Source organism: Phocoena phocoena, chromosome 2, assembly GCF_963924675.1.
Source record: "Phocoena phocoena chromosome 2, mPhoPho1.1, whole genome shotgun sequence".
Classification (NCBI taxonomy): Eukaryota; Metazoa; Chordata; class Mammalia; order Artiodactyla; family Phocoenidae; genus Phocoena; species Phocoena phocoena.
In genome coordinates this window covers 162,393,118-162,413,545 of record NC_089220.1, presented here as the reverse complement: position 1 = coordinate 162,413,545, position 20,428 = coordinate 162,393,118, and the positions used below count along the sequence as shown (strand labels likewise).

At 35.6% G+C, this 20,428-nt stretch overlaps 1 protein-coding gene across 1 annotated transcript in view; it reads right to left on the bottom strand.

The window, feature by feature from the left end:
• Positions 1 to 20,428, bottom strand: part of MALRD1 (MAM and LDL receptor class A domain containing 1) — a 598,156-nt gene that overhangs the window by 148,531 nt on the left and 429,197 nt on the right. Inside the window, exon 33 of the mRNA XM_065871795.1 lies at positions 2,918 to 3,075. Within this exon, the coding sequence (XP_065727867.1) occupies positions 2,918 to 3,075 (158 nt within the window). The remainder of the gene's footprint in view (positions 1 to 2,917; positions 3,076 to 20,428) is intronic.

Here is a 20,428-nt window from a genome sequence, read left to right as displayed (position 1 = left end):
GTGAGATGAAGAACCTTATAAATAAAACATCAAGCATATCTATCTTTATTTCTTTATAAATATTTATAGATGTAGAATGTTTTGGCAGGTAGTATAAAAATTATAAAGCTTTTAATTTCCAAAATGCTCTTTATAATTGCATATTGATAGCAATGACTATCTATTTCTCCACATCCATGCCCTCAGTGGACATTATCATTTATTTTATTCTTTAAAAATTTCTTTTTAATATGCAAAAGAGGAGGTTCTTCCTCACCACAAATCCAGATAATATTAGTTGGACTTCTGGTTAATTTAGAAAATACATGCACAAAGTTGGGTTCTCAGACCTTTTGTAAGAAGCTATCTGTCCATCAGACTTGCCAATGCTGTAACTACAGGTTCTTTCAAATGCAACACATCAGTTGAAAAACCCCACCGTAGAAAATGTTGTAAAATGTGACACTGTTATACCCAAATTAGAGATTAAAAGAAAGAATAAACTTGCATGTGAACAAACAGCATGTTGCTGGAAAGCCTTGATTTAAAGGGTAAAAAGAATGGGTTTCCACTTAATTGATTCACTCACATATAAAAATATGGCATACTCAGGAAGTTTTTCAGTCTGGGAATAATTCAAGATTAAAAGCAATAGTTGAGAAAGAGACTTGCCACAGGAACTGTGATCTGTCAGAGACATAAGGATACATTATGAAAACAGTTTCTCCTTGGGTGCCTGTCATAGTTAGGAATTTTTCAATAGCAAGTAACAAAAAGAATTTTACTGGCTCAGGTAAAGCAGGCTCCAGGATTTAAACAAAACAGGCACAATTCTGTTTCCTCCTTTTTTTTTTTTAGTCCTATGTCCCTCTGTGTGCTAGCTTCTTTCTCACACAATCTCTCTCCCCATATTGGGAAAGATGGCTTTCTATAGCCCCAGATTTAGCCTACTTCCTTGTGACTTGCAACACAGAAGAAAGAGAAAGCCTCTTATAAACATTGCATCAAATACTGTAAATGACTATGATTGGCCCCACTTGGGTCATCTATGGAGGCGGTAAAAAAAAAAACAAAGCCATGGTGACAGTCAAACCTACCAAGACAATCTGGAGTAGGGTAGGGCAGTTCCTCTACAAAACCTGGGTGTCAACCTGACTACCATTGGCCTCCACTGTTCTTTCCAGTAGACCTCTCTGAAGGCAGCCCAGAGTATAAAAGCATTGCTACACTTAACTGCTGGCCTCCAGTTAGAAAAACCTGTACTCACCAAAAGCAAGCTATCAGAAATCAAGACTTGAGGCCAACGTTTCCATTTCAAAGGTTATTTGTGGAAGCATGGATTAAAGCAGTGGGCTGTTTAACTAGGTAACTAAACTAGTTGACTGTCTTAGTTCGACTTTAATATTTGAATTTTGGGAGACGAAAACATTCAGTCTATAGCACTGAATGACCAGCTGGTGAAGAGCTAAAGGATATACGGACACTGTTTTTGAATTGAGGAAGCAACATTTTGTTAGAAAGTGACTGGAATCCGCGTGCATTCCATTGAATGGTTCATTGGCCTTTCCATTTCTTATTTGCTTCCGTGTGTAACAAATAACCATTGACTAGTGTCCTCTTCAATTGCAGCATCGATGTTTTAAAATGTTGGTAAAAACAACATGTTACAGAGTTTTTTTTAAGATCAGTAGTTATAAATTACCCTGGACAAAATTTAGCAAAAGCAAAAGGCTAATCTACTGAATATTCACATTATGTAAAAACAATGAAAAAAAAAAGCAAACTTTTCTCATGATCTACATAGACTCACATGTATTCAAACTGTTAAAAATGGACATTTAGGAAAATGGACATTTAAATAGAATCCATATAACTCCACCACTTTCTTTGCATGTTTTTAGTTTTACTTGATAAGAGCTCTCTTTCCTATCAATGGCTAGAATTGATAAGGCCGTTTATTCCTTCTTTCCCTCACGTTTTTCCTTAGACAACTCTGAATACTGCAGAAAATCTGAGAAACAATGCTGGATAAAGGATGTCAGACCTCTGAAATCAGATTTTTGGCTAGTTGTGTAATCATGGAAAAATTACTAAGTCACTTTGAGTTTCAGTTTCTTTACTAAAAATTTGGGAAAAAGATACTACCTCATCAGGTGAATGTGAGAATTAAAACTGATAACACATATAAAGTTAAAATGAACAGCCAGAAAGATAGGAATCACTTAATAATAGCTGTTATTATTTATAAGGGACAATGTTTGAGATAAAGACAAAAATTCCAAATTGTATTTATCCCAATAATAAATGACTCTATAATTTCAAAGCAATAACACTACATGTTGTGTTCTGATATACAATCTTTGAATTAGAAATTAAGATTTCAAAATTGGTTCCTAATGAATGAAAAGCTCATTCATTGATCTCTCATGCAATAAGAAGTATAAATGCAGCAACTTGTTTCTTTAAAGACATTTGCATTTGGTGCAGATTCTTATATTAAATTAGTTAAAAATGAAGCAGGTATGTTGTTTTTAGCGTGAGCTGATATATACTTATAATCTTAAGTGTGCTTTGCTTTTACTGTGTGGAAGAAAATTCTCTCCATTATTATCCCTCTCATCATATTTCTTCATTGTCCCTATCTAAGTTGTTATTAGAAGATATATGTAGAATCTGCCCATAATCTTTTATCTCTAGATAATCTTTTAAATAGCATGAACCATAATTGAGTTCAGGTGGCAGCAGTGAATGACATAAATCTTGAATGAGATTAAGATGAATGACAGCACTGCTTGCCAAAGTCCCATCGCCCCAGAAAGAAAAGAGAAGTTAATAGAATCAGGATGGGTGCTGTCTGACTACCAAAAAAAAAAAAAAATGTTTAAACACATGCTCTGAATATCTCAGTGAAAGACAAATCTCTATCTTCCTTTTGTACCTTTAATACTCCCATGCTCCTGGGATCGACCATGTAGAACCAGAACCGAACAGTACACATTCCGAGGCTTGCTGGGAAGCATTGAGAAGTAGTGATTCTTGCAGTGTATCCTTCTTTGGGGCCAGATGAGTTGACATACAGGAAGTGCTGGCCACTACCTTGTAACAGATGAATATATTTTTTATTTAGTGAAATATGTTTTATAGCATGAGGCAGAATATATTTAAATCAAGTACAGATTTCATTTTTCCCCAAACACACACACACACACACACACACACACACACACACACAGAAAATTAAACACAACTCATTTTCTTTTTCTGTTATATATTAATAATATTTAATTCTTTGAACCAATATTAAAAAGAGTGTCACTATGATTATGTGATTCATAAAATTCACCTTGGTATGCGACTTGTGCATAAAGTGATCAAATAGTTGTGTTCACTCTGAAAGTGTATTCCTTTTCTCCTAGTTTGCTCAAACCTGTCTGTCAGTTTCAAATACATAAAATATTTTGTATGCTGCATGTAGAGCAGGTTCAGAGGCTGCTGGGGCTGATTGATATTGTATCTCATTTTTGGTTGTTCCGATTCCCACGCTGACCAAAGTTAACAGTGAATGGTAGGCAAGAACTGCAAAGTGAAATGTAATTCTTAAAGTCACCACGTTATTTTTCTAAGCAATAGATAACTTTTGTTCTTCTCAACTGCATTAGTATGTGAAAGAGCTCTCCATTTAAACACAATTGGATTTTATTTTTCTGCCGACATCATCAAAATTCATCATAGTCATTATTCCCTCTGTGGCGTTTATTGGGGGAGAATGAAAAAAAATATATATATATACTTTCTTATGCTAAATATTTATTTGTAGTTCTAAACTAAGGTTATTAACATATTTTCTAATTAAAAGTATTTTTTCCTGTGGTATTTATTATTGTTACTGAGATATATGTTCTTAAATCATAAATTGTGAATTAACAGTATGCCTTTTCCAGAATGTCATATAGTTGGAATCATACAGTACATAGCCTTTTTAGATTAGCTTCTTTCAGTTAGCAATATGTATCATTTAAGGTTCTTCCATGTCTTCCTGTGGCTTGATAGCTCATTTATTTTTATCACTGAATAACATTCCCTTGTATGGATGTACCACAGTTTGCTTATCCATTCACCTATGAAGAACATCTTGGTTTCTTCTAAGCTTTAGCAAATATGAATAAAGCTTATGTAATCATCAGTGTGTTAAGCTTTTGTGTAGACAGAAGTTTTCAATTCATTTGTGAGTATACCAAGGTACACAACAGCTGGATCTAATGTAAGACTATGTTTAGTTTTGTATGAAACTGACAACCTGTCTTCCAAAGTTGGCTGTCCCATTTTTCAGTTCCATCAGCAATGAATGAGAGTTCCTGTTTCTTCTCATTCTCATCCACATTTGGTGTTATCAGTGATTTGGATTTAGCTGTTGCAATAGCCAATACTTATTGGTGCTCTCTCTTGAGGGCAGGTCTTGTTATTAAGAACACACTGTTCTGGGTAAATTTCAAAATGGCTACTTTTCCCCTCCACCAGCTCAAAGCAGAGAGGAGGTCTCTCTATCTTCACTGTGAGAAATGGCAGGACTACTGAAGTTAAAACTTACACAAGTGTGGAGCCCCCAACACTGAATCCCCTGGGATTTTTTAATCTCTCAAATGTGTGCACATTGAGCCTGCAACAATTCATCAGTTATAGTTTAGGATTTCCTACCCCAGTTCTGATTCCTGCAGAGGTTTCTCTTCGTGAGCTTCTGCTCCAGGAAGCTGTGATTCTGTTTCTCCTGTTTGTCTCCAATTTGGAGGCAGTGGTTTGCCTTTGACCTCAATTCTCTAACAGATCAGGAAGAGTTGTTGACTTTTAGTTTATTCAGCTTTTTGTCTTGTTATGCGGATGGGAATAATGACTTCCAAATGACTTACATGACAGATGAGAAACTGAAAGTGACTTGTATCTATTTAAAAAAAAATGTTCCTTACTGAAAATATTTCTCTTTGCTAAGAACCCTTATAATATCTGGCAAAATAAAGAAAAAAATCTTAATCAAGAAAAATAACCAAGGAACATGACATGTGAATTATTATAAATCTATATATAGATTTTCCTCAATATAAAAGAGTGGTAGTGGAAATAATTTGAAAAGTTGAAAAGTCTCCCTATTGCATCAGTGAACAGTCTTCTATCTTCATTGTCCTATGAAATATATTTTATGTGCTAGCAAATATTGGATTAGGAAAATTGTACACACTATTTTAATTCAGCAATGAAACAGTTTTCTAAGTTTTCTTTCACATTTCTTTGCAAGGATGTCACTTGTTTGTTTTCTTGTTTGGAAAACGAAGACATATATGTGGCATGCACAACCAAGATACACCTACACTCCATCTGTCAAACCTCCCAAGAACCATGGCTTATTCATTAAGAACATGCATTCTTTAAACCCATGCTATTTTTTAAAATTTAATTTAATTAATTTATTTTTTATACAGCAGGTTCTTATTAGTTACCTATCTTATACATATTAGTGTATATATGTCAATCCCAATCGCCCAATTCATCACACCACCACCAACACCCCCGTCACCTTCCCGCCTTGTAAACCCACGCTATTTTGATTAAACAAGATCATCTAAGTTTTCCTTCATCTGATTACTTTTTACACTCTTGATGACTTCCAGTACATTTAGACTACACTTTATGGAACATGCTTCAAAACATTACCCTGAATGAGGAAATATAATACAATTAGCTATAATAATTACCTTTTTATAAAGTTAAGACTTTATCGAAAATATGGAGTCTATTCAACCTATACTGGATGTAAAGAAAGAGCCTTGATCTAGTTCCAAATGAGGTAAATTAATGTTAACTATGTTTGTATGAAACTATTCCACATTTAGTAGCTCAGCTCTTAAATAGTATGGCATACATAATGAGACTGATGAACTTCTAACTCAAAAGCAGATTATGTTTAATTCGGACAGCAAATATATCTCATTCTATGCTTTACTGCTAACCTGATGCTGAAGGTCAAATGTTTAGGGCAGTGGGAAAAAAGTAATTGTGTTCACTGACACAAATTTAATCTGTTTTACAAAGTTAGGAATTCTCCCAATACCTTTTTCACAGCAGCCCAGGTGGGGAGCAATACTGCAGTTTTGTTTATTAAGTATTTAAGTCCAAAGAACTTAATGCTTATTGGTATTCCAACAATATTACAGGCATTTAAAAACTAAAACATACAAACTGAAAACAAATTATTTCATTCTTAATTAGCCACAGTTACTTTCTATTGGAATGTGTGCCTACTGGGCACACATTCTTAAACCTTGAAATCAGATCGAAAACCCTCACCTTCATTCCCTATTTCACATTTATCTTCCCCAGTACTTACTTTTTCTTACAGCGACTACTGAAAAGCAGTTTAGCAAAGATACATCACTGAAAAGAACGTGGGACAATCTGATGTTTGTATTTTAGGGCTATATCATGGAACTCAGTGTAGAAAAAAAACCGCAAAAAAACTATAGTTCACTGGGGATGATAATTATCCATCATTTCACTGCAGTATACTTATTTCAGTACAAGACAAACAATGTTATATACGGCGTAACATTAAAGTTAGCAAAGTTAGGGGACTCGGGGTGAGTTTCCAAAGCACACCCCTCCTGGCCTCTTCTGATTTGCATATTCAATTTTGGTCTTACAAAATCCCACAGTCAAACACAAAAATTAGAAAGTCAATTCCTGTGTGATGCATTAGTGCGTGTAAATGTAAAGTTTTATCCATTAAAAAATTTAAGATTGCAAGACCGTGCATGGCAATTTAGAAGCCACCATTGCAAATTTGGTCTTTGGGGATTTTAAATTCTAGAACTCAAGCATCTGTAAGTCTGACTTTGTAAGTGGAATAGACTTGTTGCAATGTCATATTTTTTCTGGAGAATCATCAAGGTGAAAAGTTGCTTAGCCTCTTAAAATTATTAATAGAAATTTATGAATTATCCAGGAACTATGTACTGTATCACAAAATTATAAAACCTTACATTAAATTATATTTTCAGAAATAGACTCGTTCTTTATCTAGCAAGCTCAGACTAGACCCACTTTCGAACATTTATAAACTTTTAGTTGCTTCATTGAGAATTACCTATTTATAGGTGAATTACCTATTTCTATCCAGCAAAATCCTTGGGGAAGGTCAAGGGGAATCTAGCCTCCCACACAAAGTTCAGAACTTGTTAAAGCAGATAATAAAACTGAAAAGTCTCAGCTGCCACAACCTAGTTAGAATTTAATGATAAATCATTAAACCAGCTTTATTTAAATGTAACTATATGGAATGATCAACAACATTCATTCGTGGGACAGATTTCTACAGAAGTGGAATTTTTTGTTTGTTGGTTTGATTTTGGACTGTTTCACAGCTTTCTACTGGGCATCTAAAATGTTACTTAACTCTCATATATTAGACAGTATGCATTCAATTAAGTTTGTAAAATCTATCGTACTTTAATTAAACACTACTAGATGTAATACTCTAGAACATAGGCATTCACTAAATATTGTCTGAGTTTTACCTCTCCCCATACTTTCTGCCTCCCGATATTTTCTGTAAATTTTCAGATTAATACTTCAATTTTGCTTGTACATGTGTAATGATTACAAGTTCTTAAGATTCTTAGGGTATAGCTTTTATATTTCACATCTTAATTAGTTAAAATAAGAACTGGATAGAAATTTCTCATTAATGTTCAATTTTTTACCTTAAAAACTTTAAAGAATTGGACATGTTTTCAAAAATTGACTTAGTGTCAAATAGGGCAAATTCAGTATCAAAGTGTACTTTGTTCAAATCACTACTGTTTCTTGACATTAGAGGCCAAAATATATTAGCCACATTCAGAATCCATCACCATGCTTCATGGACATTCTTTTTTAACTTTGGTGTCTGTAGAGAGTAAAGATTCTAATTTGTCTTTTAGATGTTATTAGCTACAATCTTGAGTTTTCAAAAATGTTTCATTGAGTTATTATGCCATAAGGTAATAAATTTGACATGTCTTCTTAAAGTAGACAGTTAATACTTTTAAAAGAAAGCTGTATTTTTAAAGCTCCAGTGCCCTCAGCAGAATCATACTCGTTTGCCCTAGGGTCAAATCATAAAAGACAATTTCCCACTTCAAGTGATCTGAATTCATTCCCTGTTTTAAATTGTAGGCAATTTTCATCTTTTTTTTTTCTTGCTCATAAAATAAAGCTAATGTTTTTTTTTTTTAAATGCGATGCAATATGTCTCTCAAGATAGCAAATTCTCCCTTCCTCAGAGTCAGACTTACTTAGCTGGGCTCTACATTCTCTATAATTTCTACCTGTCTCTCACTCTAAAATAGAAGAATGATAGATAATGACTATCAGTTGGAACGCCCTCAATCTCTTTTTTTACTTTCATTCCCCCGCCCCCAGATTTTCAAGGTGCCGGCTATCTGCATCTGCAAGTTTTACAGCCTGTGAAATGTAAACATACTTAGAGAACAAAAGTTTCCTCAAAGTTGTCAAAATGGCAGCCACAGATGCAGCACCTCTCAAGTCAAATGAAATTTTCTCATGGTATTTGATAGACATTGTCTGTCATTATATCACTTCTATTTGCTTTTTGTAGAGCTGTGTAATGAATAGATTTGGCATTTCTTTATTTTTACCCTTTCCAACAGTTTATTCTACAGACATTATTCTCTTGAGAGTCATTATTACCTATTTTTAAAACATGTTTTTCAGCTGAATGTCTCATTTCAGTACTACTTACTATTATCAAATTTGGTGCTGCAAGTTTTTCCCCTCAGTATGCAATGTTCTCATATAAAAGTGAGGCTTCTAGTTGTGACATGCCAACACAGGGTAGATTCATCTTATTTTGAAAGCTTCTAATTTGCTTAGAAGCAAGAATGTCTCAATCACACGAAGATGAAATATGAATGGAATTGGCTGGTTCTTCCTATAAGTCTAGGAATTTCAAAGGACTCTGTAGTTCTTAATCTTTATACTAAAAGAACACTGAACAACATCTTTAGTTGTCTTTTCTTGTCAAGATGCCTTTGGAAACATTACTGGCTTAACAGCATTTCTGTAACGATTTCATTTGCCAAGTTGAGATTAAAAAGTAAAATAAAAATATAAATCATAAACCCTTTTCTTTAGGTAAGTGATATATGGTAAGAACTTTGATTTTGTTTGATCCATTGCATGGAAAGCAAATAAGAAGAGAATATTGATTTTTATGGAAACAGAAAACAGGATTATCATATTCTTTTAATAAATAAACAGCAGAAGCTGTGGGCTGGATTTTCCACTAGTTAAGTCTGCAGGTACTGGAGGCTTTGACTCACATCCTGACTCTTCCACTTATTAGATATGTGACCTTGGGCAGCCTATTTAAATTCTCCAGGACTCAGAAGCAATAAGATCATTATAGTAGATACTTTAACCTCATGGGGTTGCAGTAAAGATTAAACGATACACTACATGTAAAGTGCTTAGAACACAGCTGCAAATTATTGTTACTCTCATGAAAAATTTAAAGAATAGATATAAATATGATTTTAGCAGTGGAAATAATCATTTAAGAATTGATTAAATAATCAATCACAAGCTACTGATTGGATAACTATTATATAGAAGACACCGTGTCTTGCATTTGGATGTTAGGGAGATGGACAAGTTATGACTGGGAAAATATGAAACATACCCAAAAGACTCTAAGAAAAAAAGCTAACGATATGTACTATTTAGTAGATAAGCTCTGGGTCAGACTAGCTGGGTTCTAATCCAAACTCTGATACTTGTGAGCTTTATGACTTTGGGCGAAACACTAAATTCCCGCTGTCTCTCATATTCATCATCTATCAAATGGGGATGATAATAATAATGATATACAGCTCATTGGGGTTACTGTGAGCATATAATACCAAGGATTGATGTAGATCATAATTGCTATGCAGTTCAACAGATAAAAGATGGCTTAAATTTGGTGGATATGGAAAGACTTCATAAAAGATAGTAGATTATATTAGTATTTTAAAGAATACAGTGGAGATGAAGTAGGCAAAGAAGGTTGTATAGGAGTGGGAAAAGATTATTCTAAAAAAAAAAATGGGGGAAGACTTCTGGTTTCCAGTCCAGCATGTAAGGAGCTTCAAAAGCATCAGTTTCATCTTCATAGCAACAAAAACTCAAAAAACTCTTCTTAGATCCTTCAGAGAATAGAGATCACAGGGGAAACTGCTGCCCCAAAACTGAAGAGACAACAGGCAGATATAGACAGTGACAACTTAGCAAAGCAGAAACTTGGGTAAAGGAACGGTGGCTGGAGCCTGTACTGGGTGAGGAAAAGGTAAACTGTAATTAACAAATTGCTGGAGGCTCAGTGTGGGAAAGCTGGAGGGATATGAACTCTAGGGGGACCAGTCTTAGGGGCACCCCAACAATGTTACCTCCAGGAGCCCTACCAAGTTCTCACGGTGAAGACTGGAGAGAAAAATCTCCTCTGCTTCTTACAGGGAGAGGGGAAAAAGCCATTTGGAAGTGTGCCTAATTTTCTTGGCAAATTCTAGATTTCCTATCTCACCTAAGGGGTGTGGGGTGGGGTCGGGTAGGGTGAGAGTAGTCACAGTGAAGGGCCGCAGACTCACTAGAAGACTGAGCTCAAACCATAGGATTGCAGAAAGCTTCCGTTCCCCTGACCTTACACTCAGCACCTGTCCACCCCATCATCACATCCGTAGGGCTCCTACATACTAACAGGGAACTGTACTGAAAGAGCATCATCTCTCAGACCTTATTTAAGAAGTTTGGGACATGAAGATACAAGGGAGACAAAAACAAGGACACCAGAGGAAACTTTACCTTCTGTCATCTACAGCTGCAATAACTAGTAAACACAACCTTACTCCTAGCCAGATAAACAGAAAACCTTATACTACAGGCCTGCTTACCTTGATTCCTTCAAACCAATTCACCATGTTCACCATTGACACAAAATTACAGGTCATACTAAAAAAATGATATGGCCCAAAGTTGACATTTATAATACCCAAAGCATGTTTGAGGGACAAGAACACAGTTTATAGAAGAATAATAGATGAAATCAGAAATGCAATTTGGGAAAGAACATAGGAAGACTTTAAAGCCAATTAAAAGGCAATGAAGAGCTTCTGATGATTTGGAGACCAGGCATCATTATTTAGGGATATTAACCCTGCATCAATGTGAAGAGTGGCCTGGTTTAGGAGAATATTTGCATGGAGATGAGTTGCCTTGACATGTGCAATAGCCCAGGAGTTAACTAAGACGACAGAGGTGGAGACGCAAAGAAAGAAAAGGATATAAGTTGAGAATGAAGAGGTGACAATTTGCAATTCAGAGAGAATTAACTGTGTTGATGATAATGTCAATAACCGAAATAATAAAACCAGGAGTAGGAGATTCTTTCTTTCTTCTTTTTTTTTAAACATCTTTACTGGAGTATAATTGCTTTACAATGGTGTGTTAGTTTCTGCTCTAAAACAAAGTGAATCAGCTATACATATACATATATCCCCATATCTCCTCCCTCTTGTGTCTCCCTCCCACCCTTCCTATCCCACCCCTGTAAGTGGTCACAAAGCACTGAGCTGATCTCCCTGTGCTGTGCAGCTACTTCCCACTAGCTATCTATTTTACATTTGGTAGTGTATATATGTCCATGCCACTCTCTTACTTCGTCCCAGCTTACCCTTCCCCCTCCCCGTGTCCTCAAGTCCATTCTCTACGTCTGAGTCTTTATTCCTGTCCTGCCCCTAGGTTCTTCAGAACTATTTTTTTTTTATATTCCATATATATGTTTGCATACGGTATTTGTTTTTCTCTTTCTGACTTACTTCACTCTGTATGACAGACTCTAGGTCCATCTACCTCACTACAAATAACTCAATTTCATTTATTTTATGGGAGATTCTTTCTTAAAGGAAGGTAAGTATGAGTCTGAATATGTGACTTGGAGATACTGGCAATTGAAAATATGGGACGAGGTTGTGGAAATAAGGGCTACATAAATGCAGGAATGAGCAAATTTTGAGCACTGAGAGAATAAAACCTCTAAGTAAGCAAAATATGTAGGAAAAGACATAAAAAGGTCAAAGTCAGAATATTGGGTGAGACTCACAATTAGGTCTTAGAAGGAGAAAGAAAAAGCACAAAATATGAATATAACATTAGGGGAAAAATCACAGTCTTCTGTACTGAAAACACAGATGAACACTTCGAGAAGGTGTGGATTGATCAAATGCAGCATTAGAAGAATCAGGTCATTATGATTATGAAATCAATAAAGTCCTCAAAGACAGCCAGAATACAAGCTCCATGAGGGTCAGGAATGTATCTGATAAACAATTATCTCTACAGTTTTACATCGGTGACCAAAAGTCAGTGACCAATAATTATATGCTGAAGAAATAATATTTTTTGCAGAAGACAGATTGTAGAGAGTCAAAGAAGATATGTGTAGTGAGGTAGGGGATACAAACAATGTGTGGGAAATGGTAATTGGAGATTAAAACAATAAAAAACAATAATACTTAGATGGGAAACAAAGTTAAGGTTAGGTAGTTAGGTATTTCATTTTGTATGTTTTTTAAGGTAAGAGAATTGTGATGCTTGAAGGCACAAAGTAGTGATAAAGAGGCAATTTAAGGACACACGAAAAAGGAAGTAAATACATGGAGGCAAGGTTCTGAGAAGATAGAAAGGGATAAGCTTAATCGTTCATTATTTTATTGAGAAATAAAGTCTGTAAATAAATATGCATTTAGTAAATTCCTTTTAGAGAAACCATGATTCCTGGATACTTGTAAAATGATAACTAACCTGAAAGATTTTCAGATTATTTATTCAGGGTTTAATCTTGCCCTACAGGATTCTAAAAGAATTGCTTCATTCACATGGTTTTCACTGAACACCATGTCTCACAGATGATAATACCTCCTGGCATTTCAAAAATAAGAAAGCATCATCTGGGTCCTACCTGAAACAATTATTAAGTATTCCTGGAAGTATTTTAAGTGAACACAGACAAAACTAAGACAAAGAAAAGAAAAACAGAAATTAAGATTTTGTTTCTCCCCAGAGGCAGAAAAACGTGATATAAATTGGTTGGGGTATTGATTCAAATGGTACATGTGGGGACTTCCCTGGTGGCGCCGTGGTTAAGAATCTGCCTGCCAATGAAGGGGACACAGGTTCGAGCCCTGGTCTGGGAAGATGCCACATGCCGCAGAACAACTAAGCCCGTGCGCCACAACTACTGAGCTTGTGCTCTAGAGCCCACGTGCCACAACTACTGAAGCCCGTGCGCCTAGAGCCGTGCTTCGCAACAAGAGAAGCCCACGCACCACAATGAAGAGTAGCTCCGCTCGCCGCAATTAGAGAAAGCCCACGCACAGCAACAGACCCAACGCAGCCATAAATAAAATAAATAAATAAAACACAAATGGTACGTGTGGATGATTGGTAGTGGTTCAAGGTTTGACACCAGCATTGCTTTTTGCCAACAAAATGGAAATCACTGTCAGATCATGAGAGCTTAAGACACATAGAGGACTTATAGATGATCTGGGCTTGTTCTTGCTGTCTAAACATCACCAAAGTCAAGTTTACCCTTTGTCTCTGAGTAAAATAAGGAAAAGAGGGATAACCCTGGCTTAACCACTCACTTCATGAAGAGAACTACCCTTGTTTTCTCACTTCATGAAGATGAAGTGAGAAAGAGAATTGCCTTTATTCTAACTCTGGTTGACAAACAAATGATGAGTGTCATTCATTGCCTTTTTGCAATGGTTTAGAGAAATCTAAACCTGCAAGACACATTCTGAGATTTATCAGCCAAAAAAGTCTCCTGTTTTTTTTTCCTTGGCATTGCTGTATATTTGGAGTGGAATGTTTGTAGTTCTAAAAAGTAACACAAGACAGAGTAGAAATGATACTGAACTGTGGTAAGAAAATGGCAACTAGAGTAAATAAGAAATATAGAAAAAAATACTTGTTTGCTTTGAGCTATTTTATACTGATAAAATGCCATCTTCCAACATTTTTGTGTTTTAGAAGAGAAACTACTGAGTATTCTTCACTTATCTGATCATCACATTTCACATTTCAGTAAGTTTTGAGAATGTCATGTTAAGCCTTAGAGACTAAGGGTTACAAATGTAGGCTTTTGCTTTAGAGAGACATGGGTCCCAGTGCTGGATTCCACAAGTGTCTTCTGTGTGGCTGGGGGCAAGTTATTTATTCTCTCTGTGCACCCATTTCCTCTGCTGTAAAACTTCAAGGTATTGTGAGGATTAAACAAGAAAGCCAGAAGAAAGCCAGGGACCTGGTGATCGGCACTCAGTGAATACCAGCTACATAGACACAATTTTTGACAAGACTTGTTCTGTTTAGTTACATTTAACAATTATCAATTTTTAGTAGTAAAAAGAAATAAATTATAACAATAAAAAACCTCTCTTCATCTGTACTGTACGAAAGTAGACTCTTTAGTACTCTTTCATTCTAAAGTATATAATTACTGAACTAATACATTTTTAGAAAATATCAGAGCCAAACTACTTTTACAAGATGATATTAAAGGTTACCAAAAGTTATAATAAAGTCAGAAAAATATGTTATGCTATTTATTATTACTCATTTTATCCTAATATTCTATGTCCCCTTTTACCTAATGCTTATATGTTTTGGGGGCAACACAGGAGAAAAGTAAAGGGGAAAGAAAAAGGAGGTACAAATAGCAGGAAATGAGAAAAATACTAATATTCATAATTTACATACATTCTATAATGCATAACTTGAGCATAAAGAAAAAATATTGACAATGAAAGAAAGTTAGAATAACTACGTATTTTGTAGTTATGCTAAACATAAATGGACCTGTCTAGGCCAAGTCAAAGAAACAGCTCTAAAATTAAGTAGAACAGAGAAAGCTTTCAAAAGAATCTGAGATAAATTCAGAGATCCCACATGATACCAGATCCAATTATGGGGATAATGCTGTCTAACTCATTGTTAAAGCAGAGCATCCAAAGGAAATCAATTTATATGACCAGTAAAGGCCCAGGTGGCCGCGCTGGCCATGCTGATGGTCATAGTTGTGGTGATGGCTGTAGTGGTGGTGGTGTTTGAGATTCATGATGCAGTGATTGCCACTATTTTCAACTCAATTCTGGCTGTCTAGTTGTGAAACAACTAAATAGCGTAAGGAAAGCATAATTCTACCAACAAAAATTATTGCATTATATAGTACTTAAGAAAAAAATTTAAGGTGATTACTTGAAAATGTAGGTCCTGTAAGAATTAATACACAACGTATACATACAGATCTGGGATCATCTTGTATAGTGAGTTATGTAGACAAGACCTGTCATCATAGGGATGTTATCACATAGTCATAACTCTTGTCTAACTGGTATTTCCCAACTCTGTAATTTCATAAAAACAATAGACTATCGACTTTGAACCTTAACTACATATTAGGAAAAAAAAACATATAGAAGACAAATAAAAGAAAATATGGAAATAAAGAAAGACATTGTTTTTTCTCTTTGAAAGTTATGGAACAAGGAACCACCATATTTGGGCAATAATACAGAAATACAGAAAGCAGTATTTTTAACATAGAGACTACTGATGCCACAAGAAAAACTGCATGATAAGGTTTAATTATTAGGATGTAATATACACAATATAATATTATGAAGATAATCACCCCACTTTACTTTTTATATGTTCTTTTTTTTTCAAAGTACCTTTTGCTTAAAGTAGACTTGAAGTTAAATATAGATAATTTTTGCACTTTCTAGTGGCAAGTGTGTGAATTCATAAGCAAGAGATTGCCCATCTTCGAAGATATACAGATATGGATACTTTTCAGTATCTCTTTAGTCAATTCAAGTGGGTTTTTTTTCACTTGAGAGACAAGAAAGCCTTCTCTATGTATGCAATGTAATATAGAACAGAACTGTCCAACAGAAACAGTGAGTCACATGTGGTTTTAGAATTTTTAGCAACACATTTAAAAAAGTAAAAGGAAATAGGTTAATCCTTAGTAATACATTTTATTTAACCCCATGTTCCCCAAATGCTATCATTTCAACATATAATCAATGCACCAATTATTAATGAGATATTTTTAAAATTCTATTTTCTTTTGTACTCCATCTTCGAAATGCAGTGTGTATTTGACACTTAAAGCACATCTCAATTTGAACCAGCCACATTTCAAGGATTCAACAGTTCCATGTCACTGGTGGCTATCATATCAGACAGTGTAGGCTATAAAAGAAAGCCTTTTAGTCAGAGAGTTCAATATTCCAATCCCCCTGCCCGCTTACCCTTGTGGCTTGGTCAAGTTTTTTAACCTTTCTAAGAATTTAGTATCCTCTACATCACAATGTATTAAAAGGATTAAATAAGATAACAGATGCAAATCTTTTACCGTTTCTGACTCTTAGGAAACATTTAACATATGTTAGTTCTCTTTTTCTAAATCCCTCTGAATTTTCTCCTTATTTTTTTTGAAAAAAAAAATCCTTTTGTTTGGATTTTCGTGAAGATAAGAACAACAACTATTCAACATCCATCCATAGCCCTTTAGGAAACAGCAATGCAGGCACCCTCATTCTAGTGGCTACACAGAAAAATGTCTTTAATTTATAGCACCTTCCCACCCTTGTAACTCCTAGGCTACTCTCCACTGGTTCCTGGTTCCTGGTTGATCCTTCTTTGAAGGCTCCACTTTTCCTTATTTTCCTCATAGTAATTAACTTCCCAGAAACTATACAAGCTTTTTATTTATAATGCTTGATATTGATTTTCTATTCCCCTCTGTTACAGTGTCAGCCACATGACAGCAGAGATCCTTTTTTGATTTATTCAATATATATTCCAAATAACTGGAACAGCAGCTAGCAAAAAATGGGCTCAACGACTGTTTGTTGAATGAATGAATGACCGAAAAAACATTTTTTCACCATGCCAACGTAATTCATTTTATTTGTGCATCACGCACCTGTAGAAACTCTTCCATTTAGTCACATGCGTTTTTAAAGGGGTGGCTGAAGCACACAAATCTGAGCTGTTTTCCTTTAACACTCTTCTCAGACTTTAATGTGATGATGATGACGATGAAGAGTAGTAGTGTGTAGAGTAGTTGTATGTTAGTAATTAACTTCCCTTGAAGTATCCAAAAATTTTCCATTTTAAGCAGAAATTTGCTGTGAACCGGTATCATAATAAATTCCAGTGTATTGTTTAAGGATCAGATAAAATAAAAGAAGTAGATATTTACAAATCATATACTTTGATTCTCTGAGTATCATTTGAAAATCTAGTGAAGAGATTATTTTTATTATTGTTTTCATGTCTTCATTTCTACCTTGTGTACAAATCCCTTAGTGTTTTCTGAATATCCAGTTCTTATTTCATGCTAGATGTCATATTGCCAGGGCTTTTTCACTTAAGTTGCATTCATATTTTTGGGGAACTATTTTTAAAAACATCTTTATTTTGGGAAATTGCAAATTTATACTGAAGTATAAAAAGCAGTCTAATGAAATCCCATCTACCCAAAACCTAGCTTCAACAATTTCAATCCATGATCAGTCTTGTGTCCTCTATATTACCACCCACATCCTCAATACCACTAGATTACTTGAAAGAAACCCTAAATATCAAATTATATCATCTTTATATACTTCAGTATATATTTCTACAAGATTAGAACTCTTTTTTCATAACTATTATATCACATTTAAAGATGAACTATACTCCCTTACTATAATTAAATATTTAGTCAGTAGGAAACATATTTTATATGTTAATACAGATATAAGTATATTTATTGGAACATATATGTATACATGGGAATATATATGTATTCCCAACTTTTTATATAATGTCGCACATAGAAATGATTATACTCCTATAGCATGCTGCAATAAATGGAAGAGGGTAATTGCTGTTTGTTTTCAAATCAAAGCCTTCCATATGGGCATCAGATTGGCAGTTTTCATCCTAAGCACATGACAAGTTGGGTGATACAGGACTCTAAAGGCTCAACAGTAAACGAACAGAGCAGTAGCTTTCTAAAGAGCGATGAGAACATATGACAAACGTCTACTACACCGAGTTATCTATTTCCTCCAGGGATAACTGTTCTCTTTTCACGTCCTTATCTTTCTCTTTCATGACATTGGTTTTCTTTAAATGCCTGGTAATTCTTGGTTATCCATTTCAACGTTTTTTTTTGTTTTTTTCTTAAATTTTTATTGGAGTATAGCTGATTTACAATGTTGAGGTAGTTTCAGGTATACAGCAAAGTGAATCTGTTAATACATATACATATATCCATTCTTTTTTAGATTCTTTTCCCATATAGGCCATTACAGAGTATTGAGTAGAGTTCCTTGTGCTATACGGTAGGTCTTTATTAGTTATCAATTTAATATATAGTAGTGTGTATGTGTCAATCCCAATCTTCTAATTTATCCCCACCCCTTACCGCCGGTAACCGTAAGTTTATTTTCTACCCCTGTAACTCTATTTCTGTTTTGTAGATAAATTCATTTGTAGCCTTTTTTTAGATTCCACATATAAGTGATATCATATGATATTTGTCTTTCTCTGCCTGACTTACTTCACTCAGTATGACAATGTCTAGGTCCATCCATGTTGCTGCAAATAGCATCATTTCATTTCAACTTTTGAATGAAGGCCTTTGTTGCTTAGTATATAGGTAACAGGAAAGAATTTCCGCTGCTGTTATACAGAACTGTTTCCCCACCGAGCTCTCCTTTGATTGGAAGAATGAAGAGAAGGTGCTGGACAGGTGGGTTGGGCATGTAGCCACATAGACGTCCCTATGGGGCAGTAGTTCTCAACCTTGGATACACATTAGAAACTTATGGGGAGTTCTTAAAAATCTTGCTGCCCAGGCCACAACATTGACCAATTAAGTCAGAATCTTCGTGGGGGGATCCAGATATTAGTACTTTGTTTAAACTCTCCAGCTGATTCTAATATTCAGCCAAGATTGAGAACCACTGTCCTTGGTTGTGAGACCAAGGGGTCGGCAGGCATGCAAAATGCAATGCTCCAATTTTTTATTCTTGGACAGAGTTATCTTTCTTTACTTCCTCCTGCAAACCTATAGTGTTGATCCTGTGCAGCCCCATGTATGACCCTGTCTCTTTTTTCAGGATCTAATTATCTCACGATAATCCTTTCCCAGGCAGGCAGATGCCCAGTTTTCTTTAGATGACAGTAGTCTGATTTTATCCTGGGAGAAAAAGCTACTTCTGTGAGCAGTTGTGTTTGAAACCCTGGTCCTGGCAGGGAAACACGAAGGGTGGGGCCAGGTTCCCAGCTCAGCCAGGTGTTCTGAGCGCTGTTCCTCAGTCAGTTACTCTCAACAATTCTTCATAACATTTCTCGGTATTTGTATTAGCTCGGGCTGACATGACAAAATACCACAGACTGGGTGCTTAAACAATAGAGAGTTATTTTCTCACTGTTCTAGAGGCTCAAAGTCCAAAATCAAGGTGCTGGCAGGGTTGGTTTCTCCTGAGGCCTCTCTCCTTGCTTGCAAACGGCCACCTTGACTGTGGGTTCTCACAGGGCCTTTCTGCTGTGTAGGTGCCTCCTGGTGTCTCTTCCTCTTTTTATAAGGGCACAAGTTCTACTGGATGAAGCCCCCAAATTTATGACCTCACTTGACCTTAAAACCTCTTTAAAGGCCCTTTCTCCAAATGCAGTCACATTGGGGGTTAGGGCCTCAACATCTGAATTTCGGGGGGGGACACAATTCCGTCCAGGACAGTGCTTTTGATTTTAATCTTAGAATATTTGTGTAGCCATGTTTCCCTAGGATGGGATTTCTGCTGTCTTTACTCCTTTCATTCTGATCCCATCAGCTTGTTTTTATTCCCTTCTGGAATACCTCAAACATTTCTGGTCCAAGGATTGGAATTTTAAAAAATGTGTTACAGTACAGTTATTATCTCCTTCTGCATGTGTATGTATGTGTGCATGAGTGTGTGTGGACATGATCAAAGTGAGTGGTCTGATAAACATGTGATCGAGGGCTGGCTTTTGTGTATAACACACCATATCCCTGACCAAGCCTCCACCCTCCCTACTCTATCAGAGACCAGGGTGAGTTGCTGATATAAATCTAGAAGGAATAGAGGTTAAGTGGCCCCAAATATGGATGTTAAGGAGATTCAGACAGAGCTGTATAAGGACGAAGGAAGATAGTGATGTTCTGGGAACGGGCTTGGATGAGGCTCCAAACACCAGGGGTTCATTTCTGGCTTGGTCACTCAGTATAGAGGCTCAGAGAAGACCTTCAACTTCTCTGGTTCCTCATCTCTAATGTAGGAAT